Source organism: Epargyreus clarus, unplaced genomic scaffold, assembly GCF_041222505.1.
Source record: "Epargyreus clarus isolate Ecla_fem2 unplaced genomic scaffold, WU_Ecla_fem_2.2 ptg000012l, whole genome shotgun sequence".
Taxonomy (NCBI): domain Eukaryota; kingdom Metazoa; phylum Arthropoda; class Insecta; order Lepidoptera; family Hesperiidae; genus Epargyreus; species Epargyreus clarus.
This window is the reverse complement of record NW_027332220.1, coordinates 9,841,080-9,864,549: the sequence shown is the minus strand read 5'-3', so window position 1 is coordinate 9,864,549 and position 23,470 is coordinate 9,841,080. Positions and strand designations below refer to the sequence as shown.

The following is a 23,470-nucleotide window of genomic DNA, read 5'->3' as shown; positions in this document are numbered from 1 at the left end:
TTAATTACAATAAAAATATAATTCAAACGAAACAATAGCAGCGGTTTTATGGTTTTTTAAATTATAATATTTTTGGGTAAAGGTCAAAAATCATAGGCCATGTAGGTACTCAAAACTTATATAAGCTGATCATTATGTCGCGATACCATTAGAAAGTTACCACCTATCGTGAAATAAAACATTTGTTGTATTAATACGTATAAAACATTTTGAAGACAATTTTGTAGTCACAATTTTGATTGAAGAGGTAACTACTTCGGTATGTATTTAAAAAAATTACCGTTACTTCGATTATTCAACGTTTTATTTTATTACTTAATATAATTTAAATAAAGCGTAAGTAGTAAGAGTAGGATCCTTTTAGTTCGTTTAAATTTATCTGCGATTGCAGATTGCAGCTGTATATCGGCAGTAGACATCAGGTGGGCTGCATGCTCGTTTGCTGCCTCAATATAGTAACAAATCTTTTGTTTCTATAACTATTCTTCTAACAATTTGGAAGTGACTCCACAGGCCAATATAAATAAGTATGTTTTCATTTCATTTATTTCAACAGTACCAACATGGCGCCCGCCCCGCAAGAAGTCATTAACGATAAAAATTCGGCCAACACTGACCGGAGTCAGAGAATAGTGATATCTGGCATGGCGGGGCTGTACCCAGAAGCGCATAACATCAAGGAATTTGCAGATATCTTGTACAACAAGGTAAGAATAGACGAACAGGTAGAGATTAAAAAATATGTCAGAATCAAGGATTTTCCGAAGGACTTTTTGACCTCACCATCACCATTCCTACATCACACCACTGATGAAGTTCCATCCACCAACCAACCACGGTTCAGTCTGCACAGACGATCTTATTTTGAACGAACGAACGAACGAGAAGGATGTGGAATGAGCTTCTTCCTGAGGTATTCGTAGAGCGCAATGATATTGGGCTCTTCAAAAAGAGCTGCAAAAAGTGCTTCGAAAAGCCGGTATGTATTGACGACTCTTCTAGTGTTGCAAATGTGATAAATACTTTTCATCTGCTCTATGTTTAACTAGAAAAAAAATACAAAAAATAAGTACCTGGAGTTATTACTAAACATATCTCAATACACTATCTACAACACGTCAACTTATCGTTTTAAACTTTCACTTAGCATTATTCTGCCACATCTTTTTCTAGCGTGAAGTACTTTTATCGTTTTGAATGGTGTGGATGCCGATTAACATATGTGAGGACCATCTTACTCTTGGGTCGGCTGCCTGTCCCTATGGAAGAATGGTGTAGAATCATATTTTTTGTAGACCAATCCAGTGTTGAGAGAAAGATGCCGTTACAAGTTCGACCATCCCGAGGTAGCAGAGTATGTTGGTGTCGTACCAGAGCTGGAGCTGTTCGATGCACAGTTCTTCAAAGTGCACTACCGCCTTGCCCTCATGATGGACCCCATGGCACGGAAACTGCTCGAACAGGTGTATCATGCTATCTTTGATGCGGGTATGTATTGGACACATTTTTTTATTTATGTCTTCACTTTCGACGCATTAGATCTAAAAAAAATAAAAAAAAACTTTTAATAGCATCATTTTGTTTTTTGAAATCTTCTCAGAAAAGCCTTTCATTTGTCATACCTCATGTCATGAATTTAAAAAAATGGTACGTCATCTTGGTGCGGCTGCCATATTGGATTTATAATTTCGTCGTTATGTTAATCATGCATTGTCATCCAAACTAGTTACGCATGCAAAATTTCAGGTGAAACTTTTAGGATTATCAGTCCTAAAAGTTTCAAATTTAGTTGCAAGATTTGATCGAGAAGAATATAAAAACAAAATTACTTACGTTAATAAAAATATTTTAATATAATCTTTTTCGCTGAAATTTAACACTATTTAGACCAGTGCCGAAGCCTTTAAAAATGGTAAAAAATGAAAAAAAATTACAATAGAATGAAACCCATTGGAAAAGGAGGGGAAAATGATCAAAATGAAAGGAAAAATAAATTACGGTCGATCCGAGTTCGGGAAGTGGGAGGGGGTGAGCTTTTAAGGGTAAAAAATGGTTTAGCTTGATTTTCGGCTAATCTACACGTCCTATGCGAAAAAGTTAAATGGCAAAGTTGTAGGTAATAAAAAGATCTACAACTTTTGTATTTGCAATTTTTTCACATAACCTCAAAATTTGGGAGAAAAATTCAAAAAACCAAGTTTTTAGTTTTTTATTTATATCTTTTTCAAAAAATTTTTTTTTATACGAAATTTGGTGAAAACTTACCTTATTATGTCCCAAATACACTGTAATTTATTTGATTAAAAATATTTATTTTTTCGCCTTATTTTCACTTAATATCAAAAAAGCATCCTAATTTTCAATCGAAAATTCTGACGTCAAAATATCAGCTTTTTTCAAAAAGTTTGGGGGCTTTTTGTTCGTTGAAATATCTACTTTCTGATGGTGTAAAAAAAATATACATAACTATAGGAAATGTTCTCAGAAAATGCAAAAAATTGAAAAAAACCCAAATTCGAAAAAAAAATTTATATCATTATGTACAATTTTGAGGTATTTATTAAAATTTACACTTTAATTACTCAAAAAACGTAAGATTTCATGTTTTATTGATAAATGAAAAAGTTGCAAATTAAAATATACTTCAATAATTAACAAACAAATAAGTTAATAAAGTTAATATTTAATAAGACATCTACAATATTTTGAAAAAGTTGTAGAATCTTATTTAAATAATATTTGTAGATGTCTATTTACTGCTGTTTTAAGATAATTTATATACCTGAGTGACCTTCGGTAAATTTTAGCCCATTGTAAGTTATTTCATAGAGAAGTGGGGACGGACCTAGGAGGGTCTGGGCCTTACTACATACCTGCTATTTCGTAGCAGCTGTAAAAACCGTTAGCCAGTATTCGAGATACAGAGCAGTGTACAACATCGTTTTTAAAAATACACGTGCAGGCTCAGTTACTCTAAGTGAATTGTGAGAAATTTACTTTATTCAAAAAATCGTTTGGAATCTACATAGCAAGGTAAATACAATCTGTATTTTAATCTATATTAATCAACTTTAAAATAAAAATAGTAATATTTTCTTTCATAAATAGTATGTTTAACATAACATAACCTAAAAAATTAAAATTGAATGATATTTCTGTACAAGAATAAAAATAGTAATTTCGTTTATTTCATACAAACAAATTTAGTTATACTCATGATAAAACTTTGAAGGCATTATTAATTTAATTTTGTCTTTTCAGATTATCAGTATGGATGGATCTGTTTGTATAATCTGCAATAAGTCAGATGACAAGCAAGTGTATGAAATAAAAAAAATCAGTTTTGAATCGTTATAGTGGAGTCTAGCAAGAAGAGAATCGACAATAAATACAATTAGGTTTTTTTCAATTTTTTGCATTTTCTGAGAACATTTCCTTTAGTAATGTATATTTTTTTTACACCATCAGAAAGTAGATATTTCAACGAACAAAAAGCCCCCAAACTTTTTGAAAAAAGCTGATATTTTGACGTCAGAATTTTCGATTGAAAATTAGGGTGCTTTTTTGATATTAAGTGAAAATAAGGCGAAAAAATAAATATTTTTAATCAAATAAATTACAGTGTATTTGGGACAAAATAAGGTAAGTTTTCACCAAATTTCGTAAAAAAAAAATTTTTTTTGAATAAGATATAAATAAAAAACCAAAAACTTGGTTTTTTGAATTTTTCACCCAAATTTTGAGGTTATGTGAAAAAATTGCAAATACAAAAGTTGTAGATCTTTTTATTACCTACAACTTTGCCATTGAACTTTTTCGCATAAGACGTGTAGTTTAGCCGGAAATCAAGATAAACCATTTTTTACCCTTAAAAACTCACCCCCTCCCACTTCCCGAACTCGGATCGACCGTAATTTATTTTTCCTTTCATTTTGATCATATTCCCCTCCTTTTCCAATGGGTTTCATTCTATTGTAATTTTTTTTGGTTTCAAAAATGATCGACCTTGGTCTATATTGTGATACATAGCGTTAAAATATTTAAAAGCAAGATAGCTAAAGTCTTATGAATAAGAGAATTAAAACAAAATTCTTTTCAAAAGGAGTGTGTCCGGCGGCTCTGTCTGGAAAGAAAGTCTGCGTCTACGTCGGAATGAACTATTCGGAGTCAGAGAAGTCTTGCATTTATAAGCAAAACTCTTCAACTGGCCTAGGAATGCTTGGGTATGGATTTATATATTTCTATGTAACTGATGTTTAACGTTCTGATTAACAACCACAACTCATTTTCCATCAACATTAGACCATTAAATAATCAACATGATAATATGGATGACAAATCAGGTTCCCTGATCAACAATACACAACCAGTCCACAGAGATATCACCGCTATACCTGTTTCTACCTGAAAACGCGTAACGCTCTTACATTTCGTCGGAAGGATATATTACGGCTGACACACATTTGAGCCGACCATATTAGTCCTCAGGAGTGCTAACGTATCTTCAACTGCAAGTAGAACCCCTTGTCTATATGAAGTTGATGAGTGTTATCAGCCTCTACAATCTTCTAAAAAAGTTTATTTAATATCAATTTGAAATATTTACAACAATCACCCTAATTTTCTATTTTACATAATAACAGGAAACTGTTGTTTGATACAGATGCAGCAAGACAATGTTCGCTAACCGAATCTCCTACTGGTTGAACATAAAGGGCACTTCACTGAACATCGATGCGGGGTGCTGCAGCTCGCTGGTGGCGTTGGAGTTGGCGCGGCGAAGCTTGGTCGCTGGGGAGTGTGAAGCAGCTATAGTCGCAGGCATGAAAACCAACCTGCATCCTCAGATGTCAGTCAACTTCGCAAAGTTAGTCTATTTTTAATTACTTTTCTGTTTTACAATGCTCGAATGTCAAGTAAAGGTGGTGGAACTCTTCAGTTAACATCCCGGTCATATGCTGTACATCGTCTTGTATGTAATATATATTTTAGCCAGAGGGTAATGTTTTTCAAGCATGTGTATGTTTAAGTCTCATTTTTGGCACGCCTTAGAGCCCAGACGGTTTGACGGATTTTAACATATGTGACGTCGTTATATTCGTCTAAATTAAGCGTTATATTTAAGTAGTCGAGTTCTGTCTTTCATAATTATCAGTAGCAACATTCATAGTCCAGTTTACGTTTTATCATGATTGAAAATACTTCAAACAGGATATTACCCATAAGTATGGATGGGAAGACGAGATCGTTTGACGAGAACGCGAACGGCTCCGCGTTGTCTGAAGCCATCAATGTGCTGTTTCTGCAAAAAGCTGAAGACGCTCTGCGGTAAATTCGCTCTATTTTATTTAAAATTAATTTGAAATTTGAAAGAAGAAGTCTCATGGAAAACGTAATCATGCTATTTCAAAACATGTTTATACATGAGGGTACATGTTAGTGGCACAACGTATATTATTTTCGAACTACCCATTACTCTCTAAAAATAAACCACTGATACGTTTTGCTCACTATCTATTGATTCTACAAATTAGTAATGGTTTCCACCAGATTTATGTGATTTAGTTAAGCCACGGATTTGTCAAATCCATAAGATTGATTAATTTTAATACTTAGAATGAAATTTTCGATGTTGAATGTTTTGGATGATGATGGAAAGGCATTATGGAAAGAGAAACTTATTTCCTTAAATTATTTTAGTGTATACGCCGACATTGTGCACGTTAAGTGTGAGTACGATGGATTCTTAGAAGATGAATTCGGACCCCGTTTCGGTTTATACCGTGAATCTGAGCAGTTATCCAGTTTCATAAATCGTTTCTACAAGGAAACAAACGTGTCGCCTGGGGACATCACCTACGTTGAAGCTTTTGGCTCAGGTATGATTTGCATTTATGAAAATTTGTTTCTTTTTTTTTTATCCCGACTACAGAGGGTGTTCAAACATGTGTCTCATTCTTTGGCATGCTCTGCAGCCCAAACGACATGACGAATTTTAAGATATGAATTGTTATTGGATCCATCAATATTGTAGGAGTGACACAAGTATTATAAGTTTATGTCTAAACAAGAGGATGCTTGTTTTTATAAAAATTCATCAGTTACTACTTCATCCAATTTAGCTTTATTGATATTTTTTCTTGTAAAAAAATGGCAGCAGCAGCTATCGAGTTTTTAACGCGCTGACGTTGCTGAATTTAAGGATGCCTTTCATTCCCTTTATAATAAAGAATCTTAACGCGATTACAAAATAGTTGGTTTGAATTTTCTCTTGCAACTAGTATACTCTCATCGGTCCGGTATGAATTTTAACATGAGCGGTAGGTACTGATCTCGAGAGAATCTTTTAATTTAAAATATTTCAAGGAATCAATGCTTTTTACAATTATGTTCCCTGCCAGGCAGAGGCAAAGTGGTAAATCTGTTCACTATTTAAAAAAACTGCTCTATAATACTTATTGATTTGCATCATAAATACAGTTTAACGTGAGCCACGCACTTGTACTCTCTGTATCGCGGGTGCCATGGACACACACGAAGAGATATCTAAATTCATTCAGATATCTGTCAGATCGGTATGGTGATCGCTCCGCCACGCACGTCGTCAAAATTTTCGTACAATAATAAAAATAATCTTATATTGAAGCTATTCCTGATACTGATAAGGCAGAGTTGGAAGCATTTGACGAAGTGTACTGCAAGAACAGACGAGACCCGCTTCTAGTTGGCAGCGTCATGTCGAACATCGGCTATACTGAAGCTGCTACCGGAATAGCCGCCATCACAAAGGTTTAGTTGATTTATGTACCATCATTACTATTAAAAATAAAAAGCTGTATAATCCACAGAGATAACAACGTATCTGCGGTCAGATTGTAGTCGGGTATCTGTTTAAAGGATTACAATGCATTTAACATCAAATGTACTACAGGCATTATTGATACTTTCACTACAAAAAAATAAGGACCATATTAATAAAAAAAGGTATTTCTAGAAACCTACTACGCTTACTTGTAGCGTTAATGCAATTGTTCAATTGGTGCACATATGCCCATAAACAAACATGGTCGCCTTCAGGTGATCCTATGAGCGACAGTGACCACATAACATCAGGAGGAGTGCAAGCACTTTTGCAAAAGGTAAAGATGATTTGTACTGTTGCAGGTCCTTCTTGGCTATCACACTGGTAAACTTGCAGCCAATCTTCATTTGGACAATGAGCGTAAAGACATTGCTTGTTTAAGGGAAGAACGCATCCAGTTGTTGAAGGAGCATCAGCCCTTCCACGAAGGGTACGCTGCTGTTAACGGAATATCAATAACAGGAACAAATGCTCACGTTTTGTTGAAAAGTTCTTTCAAGAAAAAGGTAGCTTGTTTTGCTCTCGATTTCTTTGTAACTTATAAACGTATCACTTGCTTTAATGGTGAAATAATACAACGTGGGAAAATCTGCAAATCTAAAAGAAAATTCTCAAAGGTAGATGAACTCTACCAAAAAGCACTTGGCCTGTGTGATGGTGTACGGGCTAGACCTCTCACTCGGAGAGGACAGCAGGGGCACAGTAATGAGTTGATGACGATGCAGTCATTTACGTAACAAGTAATAATTTCCCAATGACGGCGATTCTTTAGCGACTCCTTTGCAAGTGTCTGAGTGACGGTGACTAATTTCCAGGTAACTTTTGAATGATATCTTATCGCTTGGTTTGACTTAATAATTAATGTTTATTTTCAGGATCTTCTCCGTTATAAAACTGATATTCCATACTTGGTTACTATTTCTGGTAGACATGAATCTGCGGTAACGAGAATCATAAATGACCTTAAATCTAATCCAATAGATCCAGAGAAGTTAGCTTTGCTTCATAATTTTTATACTAAGAACACATCTAGCCATATGGGAAGAGGATTTGCCATTGTTGGTAAGCAAGTTCTTAGTTAAAAATAGCTAATACCTAGCCCCCACTTTCTTTTGCTATCATTAATAGATTCTTGCAATCAGTTATAAGCTGTAATCGCTCGTTAAAAAATGGAAACAATGTATGAAAATGTGGATGTAATGAACGTAACTATAATAAAACTAATAAATTATTTGAAATATAACGACCTGCGTACCACAGCAGCTACCAATACGAGTTTAACAAGTAGAGATTACCTGGGCCGATCACGGCCAAGTCCTAACGAATCGTATGTTGGGTAACGAGTTTAGAAAATGTTATAAAAATCATTATGATACCTGAACTATCTATCACCTACAAAGATAACTTTCTCGTTTAGCTGATAAATTGTATGGAAGCTAACGGCTTATGTCGAAATTAAAAACTGCCTATTTTAGCATTAATTACCAAGATTCCTGGCAATTTATTAAGTAAAACGATTTGTATATTTGTCAGCTACTGACAGTGACAACGAGACGGTTTGCCTGAGCGAGCAAGTGGACTACTTCGACGACGTGAAGCGCCCTCTCTGGTTCGTGTACAGCGGGATGGGCTCACAGTGGGCCGGCATGGGCGCGCACCTCATGCGGCTGCCCATCTTCGCTGCTGCTATTGACAAGTACGTCACAGTTCACAGCTGTGTCCAAAGACTAAAGGTTTTGTTACTATGCAAATTTTGTGTCTGCGGCTTGAACTGAAATTGCAAATTGTTCGGCGCGATCTTTGTAACACCCATCAATATTTCATTTAAATATTTCATAATTTCGATCGTAACGGGAATTGAAACGATCGTATTTTTATGAAATATCACACAAGTATTAAGACTTAATTATACACACATTGATTAAATTTTTTTTATTATAACCATCTAATTACCATTATATCTTTACACTACATTTACAGGTGTAGTCGAGTACTGGAACCTAAGGGATTGAATATCATTGACATAATTACATCACGGGATAAAACAATATTTGATAATATCCTAAACTCATTCGTCGGGATAGCAGCCATCCAGATTGGTCTCACTGATGTTCTTTACGAATTAGGATTTAGTCCTAATAACATTATTGGTAACGACATGGTACTAATAAATTTGTTAAATATAGTTCTTTACATAATAATAAACAATTCAATTGCTACGCAGGTCATAGCGTCGGTGAGCTGGGGTGCGCTTATGCTGATGGATGTATAACAGCAGAAGAGATGATTCTCTCCGCATATTATCGCGGACTCGTCTCTTTACAAACGCCCCTAATTCGTGGATCTATGGCAGCTGTCGGCATTGGATATAAACAAGTAATTATATAAAGATGCGAAATAAAATCTTTTGGTATCATAATATTGACTGTTCATAAATCTGTCTCAAAGGTTATAAACCTCTGTCCTGCAGATATAGAAGTGGCTTGTCACAATTCGGCGGAGTCGTGCACTATATCGGGCCCTGCTGATTCTATCAAGGCATTCGCAGCAGAACTTGCTTTTAAAGGCATTTTCGTAAAAGAAGTGCCTTCGTCCAATATTGCCTATCATTCGCGGTATATTGCTAAAGCAGGTATTTACTTGTAATGACGAATTCGAATGGATATTCGTAAAATTTACAGAATATTATAAGTAAGGAAATGAAATGTTTCAGGCCCTAGTTTTTTGAAATATCTAAAGGATGTCATCAAGTCTCCCAAGCCTAGAAGTGAACGCTGGATCTCTACATCTGTTCCGCGAGAGAAATGGAATAGTACTGAAGCAAAGTATTCCTCCGCGGAGTACCATACGAATAATCTTTTGGTAATTTTTATGAATGATTTTATGATACCTTACGAAAATTGCAAACAATTTTCTGAATCCGATATACCTTTTCTTTCTTTTTTTCTTTTTTTTTGTTTTCGAGAAGGAAACCTTCAAAAGGTTCCCGACGACGTGAGAGCGACGCCGGGTTATGTGGGATTTTTACCGCACTAAAACCCCCCCGGTGGCCGTCCTCAGCGCTTCGAGTCCTCCGAGCGCGATGCCCCGGTCGGGTTTTGCCCTGGGGGGAGCACTTTACGCTCCTCTACACCCTTGCCGCCGGCAACCCCGGAAGCCCCCTTTTAGTTGCCTCTTACGACAGGCAGGGGATACCGTAGCCCTATTATAGTCCCGGAACTACAGGGACAGAATTCGATATACCTAGATATCATCAAGATAATTTTAGATGACAAAGTTAATTATATAATTAAGCTTACAATTTATCAATTTAGTAATTTAGTTTCTTAAATTAGAACCCAGTGTTGTTCGAGGAGTCGTCAGTACTGGTGCCCGCTAACGCGGTGCTGGTGGAGGTGGCGCCGCACGGGCTGCTGCAGGCCATCCTCAAGCGCGCGCTGCCCGCCGCCTGCACCAACATCCCGCTCACGCTGCGGGGGAACAATAACTTGCAGTTCTTACTCGAGGCCATCGGAAAGTACGTATCTTATAACAGTTAATTGGAAAACTTTTTCATTTTCGGGAATTGGAAAAGCGTTGATGCCGCTGAGAACCATGGAGAACGCAGTAGTACTTACCACTGCTGTTTTTAGGCAGAAAAATGTGTAACGGTGATGATTTCGGAGTTCAACCACATAACAACAAAGAATTTTACCACCTTCAAATATGTATGTAAAGTTTTATAATTTGCTTCCAGGATGTATATGCAAGGCTTTGTGCCAAAAGTGTCAGCGCTGTACCCGAAGATTGAGTTTCCTGTATCTACCGGCACGCCAATGCTCTCCCATTTGGTGGAATGGGCTCATACAGAAACATGGTAACTAAAACTTCTTTACTTGAAGATATAATTTTAGGATTGATTAGAATTAACATAATTTCAATTAAACACTCTTATTCGCAGGAATTGGCCCATTTACACTGCACCTGACTCAAAATTAGCCGCCGCTTGCAAATTCGTTATTTCCAATCATGAAGATGAGTATAGTTATCTTCAAGGAAATGTTCTAAGAGGTACTATTACTACAATACTATTTCTAGTAAACGGTCATGTGGACCACCTGGCTATTGGCGAAAGCCACCAATGGACATCTGAAGAATATTTCAGGATCGGTCTTTCTTTATCTTCATAATTTAATTAACTTAATTTAACTAACCGATCCAGAATTCTTCAGGTTTTCCCTAATGGCAATACAATAAACTATTATTAATTCAATATGCAAATTCATATTATCATAATTTTTCAGAAAGTAAAGATAAATATATATTTTTTTTTGGTCATTAGATATTAATAATAAATTCGTTTTCAGGAAATAATCTATATCCGTTCGCGGCTGTTCTAGTTGATGTATGGGATACTCTATCTATGTGCTTAAAATACCCTAAGAATTCGTATTCTGTTCACTTCCGTGACTTGCGGTTTTACTCGCAGCCTACTCTGCATGAACGGAGGAAACTGCACCTCAGTGTCGAGCTACATAGAGGCTCCGGAAGGTTTGAGGTAAAGTTACATAAATAACTATGCCTTTTTATAACATAGTAAACTAGCATGCACTCCGTCTGATGGTAAGTGGTTACTAGCATCCATGGATATATGTAGCCTAGTAGATCTTCTTTCATAGTTTTTCTTCCATCGATTTAATTTCTGCACATTTACAAGTAGCATCAAACGAACATCTCCATGTATTCCCTTGTTTCCAAAATCTTATTGTTTTAGGTGAAGGACGATATATCAAAAGTTGCTACCGGTTTCATCCTTTATAACATAAAGGAAGAGTCTACAGCTTTCGAGCTAAAGGAGAATAATTATGAAGACTTTGCTGTTACTTCTGATGATATTTATGATTTAGCTTTTAACCGCGACTATTCTTATAGGTTTGTAATTTATTATAAGTACTTATAACTCTAAACATTATTTCACTAACTCTGTCTTATTTGTTGCAAGGTGAAAAATATTTTTTTTAAATTGGCTGAATTATTATCGATGAACGTAACGTACTGAAATAGATAGGGAGATTTTTTAGTTCTTTTATTTATTCTGTATTAACCATAAAAAATGTGGCACATAAGTCGAAGTTAATGTTAAATAGCATTTCTACAAGCCATCCCTGAAGATGTTTAGAAAATTAAAGGCTATGCAAAAGTGAAAAGGCAACATAAATGAAAACAGGAAAGAGAGGTAGCGATAAAAAGACAAAAATGTGAAAAACGAGACATTGTATATTTACACAGTAAATTTATAACCCAACACATAAAAAAAGCCTGAATAATTTAAAATCAAACAACCTTACATGTGTTGAAGAAAAAGTCGATTTAGTCATTCCGATCCAAATTTTATATATTTCAATTAAGATTAAAACTACGTTGCAACAATCCGCTACAAATATGTATGATGGTATATATTTTAAACCATGTTGTATGCTGCATACAGCATACAGCATGGTTTAAAATGCTGCATACAGCATACAGCATATACCACATAACTTAATAGCATGGATTCCCGAACTATATATTTCAATTATTTTCAGCGGCGACTTCCGTAGTATCCACAGTGCCACGAGCTGTATGTCGGCAGCTCGCGTGCTGTGGCGGAGGAACTGGGTCACCTTCCTAGACGGTATACTGCAGTTTGGTGCTCTCAGACGAACACATAACACTGTCTCTCAGCCGCAGTTTATCAAAAGGATATGCATTAACACCTCAAAACATTACGATACAATATTACACTTGGGCGAGGACGATGTGATGACGGCACATGTCTTCGAAGAGGCTGATTGTATCAGGTACATTTTCAATACATGATGTTAATGTGAATTCTAGTGCTATTGTAATCGCAAAAACACAGTTACACATAGCTAAAACAATATCGTTCGTTCGAACCGTTCTAAAATAGTCCACAGATAAATTACCAAATTTATTTGAAGTAGATTTCAGATTCCCACAGAGAAAAGTGACTCACAATCAAATGTAATATATTCGATTAAGAAATTTAAAATTTATTTTGTATTTGGTTAAATTATTAGAGGTCTGACTCAAGCATCCTTGAATCAACTATTCAATCAGAAAATTATCGGTAACTCATGACTGTAAAATCATTATTCATATTTTATTTCAGATGTGGTGGAGTTGTACTAGAAAATATTGAATATCGCGATTTAACGCCTTTAAATAGGAACCCTGTTTCATTAGCAGCCTTGAAGTTAATGCCAGAATCAAAACAGGTATTATTTTTATAATATCAGCCTCTAACATTCGTACATGTCCAGCACAGTGAACTATGGCCTAAATGCTTCTCTGGAAGAGGGAGAGGAAAAGAAGATCTCTGCCCGAGACTGTCTATACTTAGTCTCCTATCTAATCGAGTCGATGTATATATATCATTTGAAACGAATACGATTAACCTACATAATTGTGTATTATTGTTATGATCTACTGAAGTGTGCAATAAAGAATATATCTATCTATCTATTTATCTATCTACCTACTTAGATTAAAATAACGATATATCTGACATTTGAACCCTATAAATAAATGACAATTTTGCTATTCTAGGGTATAGTTGTTGAGGATTATGTTCCCCTGCAAGAGCGCACCGCATCGGAGTGCAACGTGCAGCTGCAGTGCGGCAGTGTGGGGCGGCCGCACTCGCTGCAGTGGGTCGAAGCGCAGCCCCCCACTGGAGACGGGGTCGATGTTACGGTATGTCGATAAAGAAAGGAATTGCTGAACAAATAGACTAGTTATTCAGAGAGATAATATTTTTCAATAGCATTACTCCGATACCCTCGCCTACTTCGCTATCTGATATCGCTTCGCTATTCTTCGATAGCGTGATTCAAAAAGCGCAATCTGATGTGAGTTGTAGGATTCGTCATATATTCTACTTCAGTACTATAAAAAGGAAAAAATATTTTTATAAATAAAACTTAAATCAATATTTTTATACTTTAATAGGTTTATTACACTGGATTGAACTACACTGACTTTGAAAGAAGCATAAAAGTGGTGCCAAGGAAAGAAAAGCAAGTCGAAAATACCTTTGGGGTAGAATTCAGTGGGAAACTAAATAGGTAAGTTATGTGATTAAGATAAATTATTTATTACAATTCTTATTGAAATAAAGCGCCTTCGCTTCCGCAAGAAATTGAACGTGAGGTGTTGTAAAAATGTTTAAATTTTTAGTGCATTTCGACCAAGCCCTTAGTCGAAAATCTTGTTATGGGAGACTCTTGATACGATTAATAATGTTTGTACTAGGTTATACTTGGTTCCATCAGGTTTTGCTTTGATCAATTTCAGTGGTTTGCGCGTGATGGGCTTGTCGCCGGACGGTGCGGCGCGCGCCCGCCTGCGCGCGCGGCCGGAGCTGCTGTGGCCGGTGCCGGCGCACTGGAGTCTGGAGGACGCCGCCACCGTGCCGCTCGCATACTGCCTCGCGTACTACTGCCTCGTGAGTACCCTGCTTATGCTGACGACGCTCTCGAGCCTGGAAGACGCCACTACCATGGTCTAAAGTTCTAAACTATCCAATTGGTATTCCAAAACCCCTGCAACATTAAACAAGCAAGAACTCATTGTTTAAAAGTGGATCGAGCAGAAACATAAAAATTTTGATTTTGTTCTATGCCCCGTGAGATGCAAGATTTCAAGTGATATAAAGTAATCGGGAAGATTTTATCGCAGTGACCGAATCTATTCGCTGCATATAAAATATTAATCAACGAGATGTTACAAAAGAGGGTATTTATATCTAACCGCAACTGATTTGCAACATGACGCACATCCCGTGCGATATGATAATATCATGAAAACAAAATAATATGGGACTTTTCCAGAGAAACTAGTAATAAAATAGAATTACTATACAATAAGTTTTATGCATTGTCTCCAGGTTGAAAAGTTCCAGTTATCTCCTGGTATGCGAATCTTCGTGGAGAATGGTGTCAGCGCCTTCGGACAGGCAGTGATAGCCATCGCCGTGGCGAACAACTGCGAAGTGTTCACCACTGTTAATACCACCAGCCAGAAGCGACATTTGCTCAGATTGTTTCCTCAATTAAAAGGTACGAGAATGAGTTTTTTTTTTATAATATAGGAGTAGCTAACGAGCATGCAGTCCACCTGATGGTAAGTTGTTACTGCCGCCCATGGACATATGCAATCAAGCACAGATAGGATTAGATATTTCTACCTGAGGCCGACCAAAGATGCGCCGCTACCCCTACTAAGCTACTACTAGGACTAAGCTGGAACGCCTCGGAAAAGTATGTCTCCCTTATTGTATATTATGAAAATAGCACACGAGCTAGCAATGTTACTCGTGTTAGGTGGACATGCATATAATATTATTAATCCTATATAGAATTACAGTATTACCTTAGGTCAAACATAGATGCTTTCCTAGCCCTAAGGACTAAGTTGGAACGCCGCAGACACGCCTTGGTGTCTCCACACCCTTCAAACTAAACACAGCAGCGCGTAACACGGCAGAAATAGATGTCGTGGTGGTGCTTCCAGAGTCAAACCTCGAAAGGTTCTACCACCTTTAATCGTGAAATTAACGTTTGCGTTTGATACCTAAAAGTAATATTGATACCAATTTCATTTTAGATGACCACATCTGCGGTTCTCGTGACTGTGAATTTAGCGACATGATTCTAACGTTAACTAACGGGAAGGGATGCCACTTTGTCATATCGAATCCCAGAGGAGGACTAATGTCGGTAAGACCAATTAAAATCTTTTAATATCAGTTTTTACTTGAGAAAATATATGAATCTCTTTTCTTTATATTCTCATGTTTGACTTTCTCTTTTTTCAATAAAGGGTACTAAAAAAACACAAAAAAAAGAATTCCGTTCAGCTGGTTCAAAAACCAGCAGATAACAAAGGAATAGATAAAGAGAGAAAATTTTGAGACGGATTCTTTGATTTTGTTACTGATATGAGGTCCATTTATCCATATATCTACAGACACTGAAAGTGACAGGCACGGGTAGTGCCATGATCATATTTTTTTATAAAATACTTTGACAGACACGTTGAGTGAAGAATACTATTATATCTGCCAGTTCATGTATCTGACCCGCTCCAAATTTGTATATAAATGTTACACGTTTAAAAGATTGGACACAAATCAGAAGCCGAAATTTCTTCCTATAAAAATGTTGTTTTTTGATTATAAAGAACCATCCATAGGTCGCTGGTTCAAATCCGGCTCGAAGGACCATACATATGTCGGGAACACCTTTTGTCAGTTGTGAAATGATAAGTAAAGGTTTTAAGAAAAAATAACTTTATTGCGTGATACGATTGTTTGAATGATAGATTGAGTACACTCGCAAAATTGTTGTTTTGTACTCATCACGTAGTGCTCTAAATGCTTTTGCAAATGACCTAAATGCGTTGTCAAGGATGTGAGGTCAATGCCCTACAATAGTTTAATATTGATATTAATTTGATGATTTTATTTCTATTCACAAGGACACCCTTAAATGCGCGGCAGACTTTGGCGTTACAATTATCTTGCGCTCTGAACACGAATGCGTCCTTGGCATGTACTACTTATGCAGAGAGAGAAATGTATATTTCTTAGACTCCTCTCAGATATTAGAAAATAACAACACGGAAATGCTGAAAGTAAGTACCTAAGAGTTACTTGATTTTTTCAATAGTTAGCTTTTGCTAGAATCACACAATGGACGTATGTTTTACCTGATCCTGTCAGTAGTACATACCAATCATAGATCTGTGTTTAGTCTCTAATTCGACTGAACTGGTACCTGGACTCGACTACAGAAGCACCATCACCCTAATGAACTAAATATAAATTTCTCGTGTAAATGTGTAAGCGTTACAACACTTACACTTCATACCAAAAGCGCTTCATACTGTTGTAAGGTGAACTAACATACGTCTGGTATTGGTACCGTCAAACCACGGAGGGTACTATCATCTTAAAATATAGAAATATCATGCCTTGCAAGCAGTCGCCAAATATACTAAGCCCTCTCTCATATGGTAACAGCGACTACGAAACCTGGTGAGTGAAGGTATCGCTCGTGGGATCGTGAGACCCCTGTCGCGCGTCTGCTTCTCGTCACAGGACGCTGCTGGAGCCTTCCGCCGGTTGGCCAACAAGCACCGCCCTGGACGTCTCTTACTCCAATTGAAAGATGTTGCAACTAAGAGAAGGTACTAGAATGTAATATCTAATATATAAAATTCTCGTGTCACAGTTTTCGTTGCCATACTCCTCCGAAACGGCTTGACCGATTTTGATGAAATTTTTTGTGCTTATCCGGTATCTATGAGAATCGGCCAACATCTATTTTTCATCCCCCTAAGTGATAAGGGTTGTTCACCCTTAACATTTTTTTATTTATATGGCAACACAACGTTTGCCGGGTCAGCTAGTTTTATTTTATAAGATTGAAATAGCTAAGGAACATGCACTCAACCTGATAGCAAGTGTTCACTGCCCATGAACACGTGTAACCAACGTATTCTCTCTTAGTTACCTTCGTTATATTTAGTGGTTAGAGAAAATTATTTTTGCAATATGATGAATGATATCTTTGGAGCGACTTATTGCAACTCATCAAGTGATACCACCGCTAGCTTTTCTGAATCACTCCGTCAAAGTTTGCTCAACATCTCATATATTTACAAACTCTGATCTGTAACTATTGGAACACGATCGTTCCGAAGGCATCACTGAGCCTGGCGGGTGATCTGATGATCTTCCGTTGCCAAATCTTCAAAATGTTATACTTCTTAATTTAGAGGCGTAGGTGGACTTAGGTAATAGTGGATTCTAAGGAAAATTTATATTATGAGTAACGACAACAAAGTGGGTTAAACACTCATAAAATCTCAGGTATTGTGTATATATATGATAATAGCCAAAAAGTATAACAATCAATTTTATAATTTTTACAACCATTTCAGATTATTGTGCTCTCCTGATAAACTCCAGTTCATTACGTGTGCCAATGAGGCGTTGGGATTAGTTGTTGCTGAAAAGCTGGTGCAATCAGGAGCAAGGAAACTACATATACACTCTCAAACGACGCCAAAATATACTGCAAAGTTAAGGTTTGCTGATTTTCTGAAAGTATTTTAGTTAACCACATGGTCTGTATTTTTTTATTTATTATTAGTTTATAGGCACGTTGAACTAATATCATGAATGCTAAAGGTTGTGAGGATCGATGAATGATTGGCACTGTTTCACACAAAAACTACTTGTTGGATTTGAATGAAATTTTGTACACAGACCGTTAATGACCTGAATTTGCACATAGAACACATAGTTAAAAAACAATAACAAAAACATACAACCGACTTCTAATTCGTTTCAGGCTTTGGCTGAAACAGGGTATAGAAGTTAATGTATCTTGTGAAGAACTAACTAACGGGAAAGATGTGGGGAGTTTGTTAAATACCTGCAATAAGGTTGCGCCTGTCGAAAGCATACATATTGTTATATTAGACGGATTAAATAAGCAATCCGGTGATGACGCAAAGGTGATATGCAATCTGGATTTGGAATCAAGAAAATTATGTCCGCAATTAGAGTAAGAAAATCTAACTTGTATCAACTCATACTATTTTAAGAAAATATTACAATCCCTTGCTGATAAAGCAAATCAGCAAGGGATCGTAATATTAAGGGAAACTCTAAAAACATTTAAGTAATTTCAATTCAAGTTGGGACACGAAGACTTTTAAAATGCATCGTATGAACATAGCCCTCTAGTCTAAGGACTATTTTTTTTTATAATATAGGAGTACTTAGCAGACGAGCATGCAGTCCACCTGATGATAGGTGGCTACTGCCGCCCATGGGCATCTGTAATCAACCCCAGATAGGATTAGATATTTCCACCTGAGGTCGGCCACAGATGCGCCGCTACCCCTGAGGACTAAGCTGGAACGCCTCGGAAAAATCTGTCTCCCTTACCACATCCTTCAAACCGGAACACAGCACCACCTAACACTGCTGTTATTAGGTAGAAATGGATGTGGCGGTGGTGCCGCCGGAGTCGAACTACAACGGGTTCTACCACCTTCAAAATGTATGTCGCGAATACTAATTTATTCCAATATTTAAAATACACTGTATTAAATTAAATACAATAGTATTACACAATTATAAATCAGAATTAGTTGTGAGTATAGAAGTTGTATACAGATAAATATCCTTTTATAGGTATTTTACAATATTAACAGAAGATAATGACGGACAAAAAACGTGCATCTCAAGGAAACAAAACAACCTTCCAGCTACATTGTTAAAAATTTCCAATTTAAACAAAGTAAGTAATTTTACTACAACAACATACACTTGTATTTTTATAATTATTTGGTCATTGGTTTCCAGATCAGCGTTAATCCATGCCTCAATACTTGTGGTTAATTGTCATACTTTACTTTATTTATCTTTCTTTCATCTTATCGATATCTTTTGACATATATTTTAGGTAACCACCCAAAACGCTGTATTTGGAGAAGGGTTCACGAGGTGGGAAGCAGTAAACGCGTTGGAAGAAGCAATGTTGTCGGGAGAGGCTGTCGTGCTCGCGACCAAACAAGCCGCGATCACACGATCGATTCTATCGGAAATTGCAGAAGTATCAAGTAAGAAAATATATCATCTATATTATTCAAAGATATACGAGTACATGCAAACTAGATACATAGTTCAATAAATGCGCTCAACAATTCAGGACAGATTTCTCATGCTTTTTGAGCGTATTATGTTGCGTGGTATGTTTTACCGGATAACTTTTGAAGAGACGTTGTGGATAAAAAATAGATTGATGGAGAGGTTTATGCTAACAGTGATAATAGCCTTTTAATAACAGTAATAACCTTATAGCTTAAAACTTAACCTCTCAACTGGAGGGTCTATATGCGTACCAAAAATGGATGATCATTCGCTTAAACGATGAAGGAAAACATCACGAGAAAGCCTAATTACCTGAGATAAAAAAGTTCTCAGGGGAGTATGAAGCCTAAATAAACGCATTTGGCTCGGTGAATTGTGGTGTAAAACCTAGAGCCGATGCAATGAGACAATAAAGGGTAGACGATGGTTAGGTTTCCTTTCAGTTTATTCTAGGTCCATATATTTTTCGGGATAGCAAGACTAGTCATTGGGATGGATACAAAATAAGGTTAATATTTTTTCCTTTAGAATACTCTTATAAATAACATACGTTATTTGTGTAGATGTCACCATCTCCGAGGATGTAAACCCGAATACAAGCCTGGAAAAACTAGGAATAAATACAGCTAAGGCACGGACGGTAGCCACTTATTTAGAGGACGTGCATAATGTAACGTTATTTGATCAGGAAATACAGGCACTTACAATAAACAAGTAAGTTATAATATAATTAAGCATGCCGTACCTCATGTTTTTGAAAGAACAAAACTAATGAATAATGGTCTCTTTTTTTTGCGGTATCCATAAAATGCTTATGATTAAAAAACATTAACGCCACAAAAACTTTTAAATGGCAAACCTGTGCTTGTAAATTTAAAAAAATCGTTAAAACATATGTGGGCCTTATCGCTTATTATAAGGGTGAAGAAGTCCTGATTAAATGAAAAGATTCATCAATTCCAGACCAAATATTCTCTTTAGTCCTTCTTCCATCGCTATTGACCATCACTATAAATGTTGACAACCACCATTAGCTCCAAAACCAACGATGATCATCTAAAAAAGTTTGCACTAACTTTTAATGTACAGGTTGGGAGTAATTAAAGAAATGTTACTAAATCACAAATTTAAAGAAACACAAGGTTTGGAAACCATCTTCTCTTACACAGAACCAGATGAACTCATCGGTACCTTGGACATGGTGTACCCGCCTACGTTGTTTAATAAAGCTGAGGTAATTAAACATGTATAGTTATTACAAGTTCCAAACGAAGCTGGATCCGATAATAATGATTTTTTTCCAAAACTAAGTGTTCTAGTAATACAGCATTTTCCGACCTATTTCATCTTTACTGTGTTTTAGGGAGAAATCGAGATAGATATGAACCGGAATCACATATTGATAGTGCCGGGTATAGAAGGCTCGCACGCGCGCTTCGTACAGCTCTGCGAGCTGCTTAAGCTGCCGGCGATGGTGCTGCAGCCAGGTGTGGACCGGCAGCAAGAGACACCAACGCAAATGGCACACAGATTTGTCCAGGTATTCAAAAAAATAACATAGAAGGAGTTGTTTTGTGAATTACGTGGAATAAGAGTGCCATTCCTCCAGAGATGTGCGAGGTAACTTAGATATAAATATCAAATCCTGCAATAAGACTTCATGCAGAGAAATTTCATTCATCGTCTGCGAAATAATCCTATTGGTACGTTTGATCCATACCAAGCTTTATCTTGTGGAAAGGCACGTAAATGGACAACTTCGATTGAATCAATATGTATTAAAATTTCATAATACTATATTATTTTTGTGAGTATTCTGATGATGCATTTCATGTTATATTCCTTCGTAAATTTCATTTACAGACTGTTCTGAAAAATTTGCGACTCAAAGACAATTTTTACCTTATGGGTTATGAAAGCGGAGTCGTGGTTGCATTGGAAATGGTGGCTCTATTAGAAGAACACGGTCAGTATTTTCACTGGTATTTGAAGTAGAATTTTAAATAATAACTCGTTTTGTAAACTCCTTACATTTTCACTGCACCCTCCTGTAAATAAACCTGGTATAGAGGCTGTGCTTTGTTCCTTTGTAGATTTATAAGGCATCCAGCTACAAGGTAACCGGTTAACCTTATCAGTGATAACTTTTGATATTACCCGATTTAAAGAAATTCACTCCAACGTTCCATCTTTACGAATCTTCTAATGATTTAAGATTACAATTTATGATTTTATAATAAAAGTATAAAATACTTAATGTAATAATTCATTAAAAAGGTTTGACTGGCACTGTGTTCTGCGTGGGCGGCGAGCCCCAAGCCATCAGCGCAGCTGTCGACGAAGTGGCAACGAGCTTTGGCTCAGAAGAGGCCCTTCAAGAAGCGGTAGTGCGACACATGATGCAGCTTATGACTGACAAACACAATGTGAACACGAAAGCGGTGGACGCAACATTTAAAGGATTGTCGTGGGAGAGCAAGGTGGAGACCTGCGTACGATTGTTGCTAGGCAGCGTGCCGCAATCAGCGCAGTATTCCCGTCAGATCATCAAGTGTGCGTACGCGCGATTGCAGGCGGCCCGTACATGCGAAATTAAACCACGGGCTTTCCGTTCTCTGATTATCGCTCTGTTACCAGCTTCATCTCCTTCTACGACTGTAACGAATCTGCAGAACTTCTCCCAACAGCCAGTGAAGTCGTACCAACTGCTAGCTCCTTTCGGACAAGCCACGAGCGATCTTCGCTGCGCCGCCATTATTAACAGTAATCTGTCTAGCGACATCCTTTTAGAGTACAGACTTAAAAACAAGTGTGAAGTTATAAGCCGAAAACAACTAGTACAGATAAAAAATTAAACAAGTTGTTATATTTTTAAAATGTTTGCGCTGAAGTACAAGATGTCTTACTTGAATTTGCTCAGATATTTACAATCATTTTTCGATTTTGTCTTTAGCTGTCAATAATGCGGTAATGGTATATACAATTTATATATTGGCAATTTGCATTTAGCGTAAGAAACAAAATTTATTGAATTATTTGGAATAATATTTTGTTATGTTATTAAATGTGTTTCTTTTTCCAAAACTATACCTAAGTATACTTACTTGTCAAAAAACTGTTTTGCTTTACTGTTCCTGAGACAGACATTAAACTATATTGTGGCAATATGCACATGGGGAAGAAAAATGGCATCCACGATCTATTACCCATTGGTGATAAATTCCTGCATAAAATAAAAAGCAGTAATAGCCTAGTGGTTAAGAAACTCGGCCTCTCGATCGAGGAGTCCAAGGTTCAAATCCCAGGCACGCACCTCTCATTTTTCAAAATATTTGCGTATTAGAAATTAATCATCACTTGCTTAAACGATGAAGGAAAACATCGTGAGGAAACCTGCATACCTGAGAGATTTATAAAAAAAATCACAAAGGTATATGAAGTTCACCAATACGTACTTTGCCAGCCCGGTGGGCTATGGCCTAATCCTTCTCATTCTGAGAGGAGGCCCGTGCCCAGCAGTGGGACAATAATGGGTTGATGAATAAATTCTGGAGTATATATTAAAAGTCGATCAATCCGAGGTCTACAATGGGAAGATTTTTTTAACAAATATCTTGACAATGTCCGCTGTATATACAAATTATCTATACATATAAATAAAATTGGAGTGTCTATTTTTAATATTGAAATAACCGCTTTTTACTACATGCATATGCATATACATACGGTACATACACCAAAATAACATTTTTTACAATTTTTGTCTGTCTGTTAGTCTGTTTGTTCTGGTTAATCTCTGAAATGGCTGGACCGATTTTGACGGGACTTTTATTGGCAGGTAGCTGATGTAATAAGGAGTAACTTAGGCTACTTATATTTTAGAACTAGCTGTGCCCCTG

At 36.6% G+C, this 23,470-nt stretch overlaps 1 protein-coding gene across 1 annotated transcript; it reads left to right on the top strand.

Annotated features, from left to right (window-relative positions):
- Window positions 1-560: 560 nt before the first annotated feature.
- LOC140746501 (fatty acid synthase-like) lies at window positions 561-22,433 on the top strand. The gene is made up of 37 exons (XM_073078656.1): window positions 561-707; window positions 1,296-1,488; window positions 4,103-4,223; window positions 4,664-4,867; window positions 5,212-5,328; window positions 5,701-5,879; window positions 6,647-6,789; window positions 7,165-7,368; window positions 7,738-7,924; window positions 8,396-8,558; window positions 8,843-9,012; window positions 9,087-9,238; window positions 9,311-9,494; window positions 9,576-9,724; window positions 10,198-10,379; window positions 10,599-10,718; window positions 10,803-10,912; window positions 11,209-11,399; window positions 11,616-11,773; window positions 12,427-12,681; window positions 13,014-13,119; window positions 13,451-13,597; window positions 13,853-13,968; window positions 14,198-14,348; window positions 14,790-14,961; window positions 15,509-15,621; window positions 16,382-16,537; window positions 16,926-17,092; window positions 17,849-17,995; window positions 18,262-18,477; window positions 19,113-19,218; window positions 19,384-19,540; window positions 20,135-20,285; window positions 20,661-20,805; window positions 20,935-21,111; window positions 21,435-21,537; window positions 21,849-22,433. The coding sequence occupies exons 1-37, from the start codon at window positions 564-566 to the stop codon at window positions 22,424-22,426; spliced, it is 6,234 nt and encodes a 2,077-aa protein (XP_072934757.1). The 5' UTR covers window positions 561-563; the 3' UTR covers window positions 22,427-22,433.
- Window positions 22,434-23,470: the final 1,037 nt, after the last annotated feature.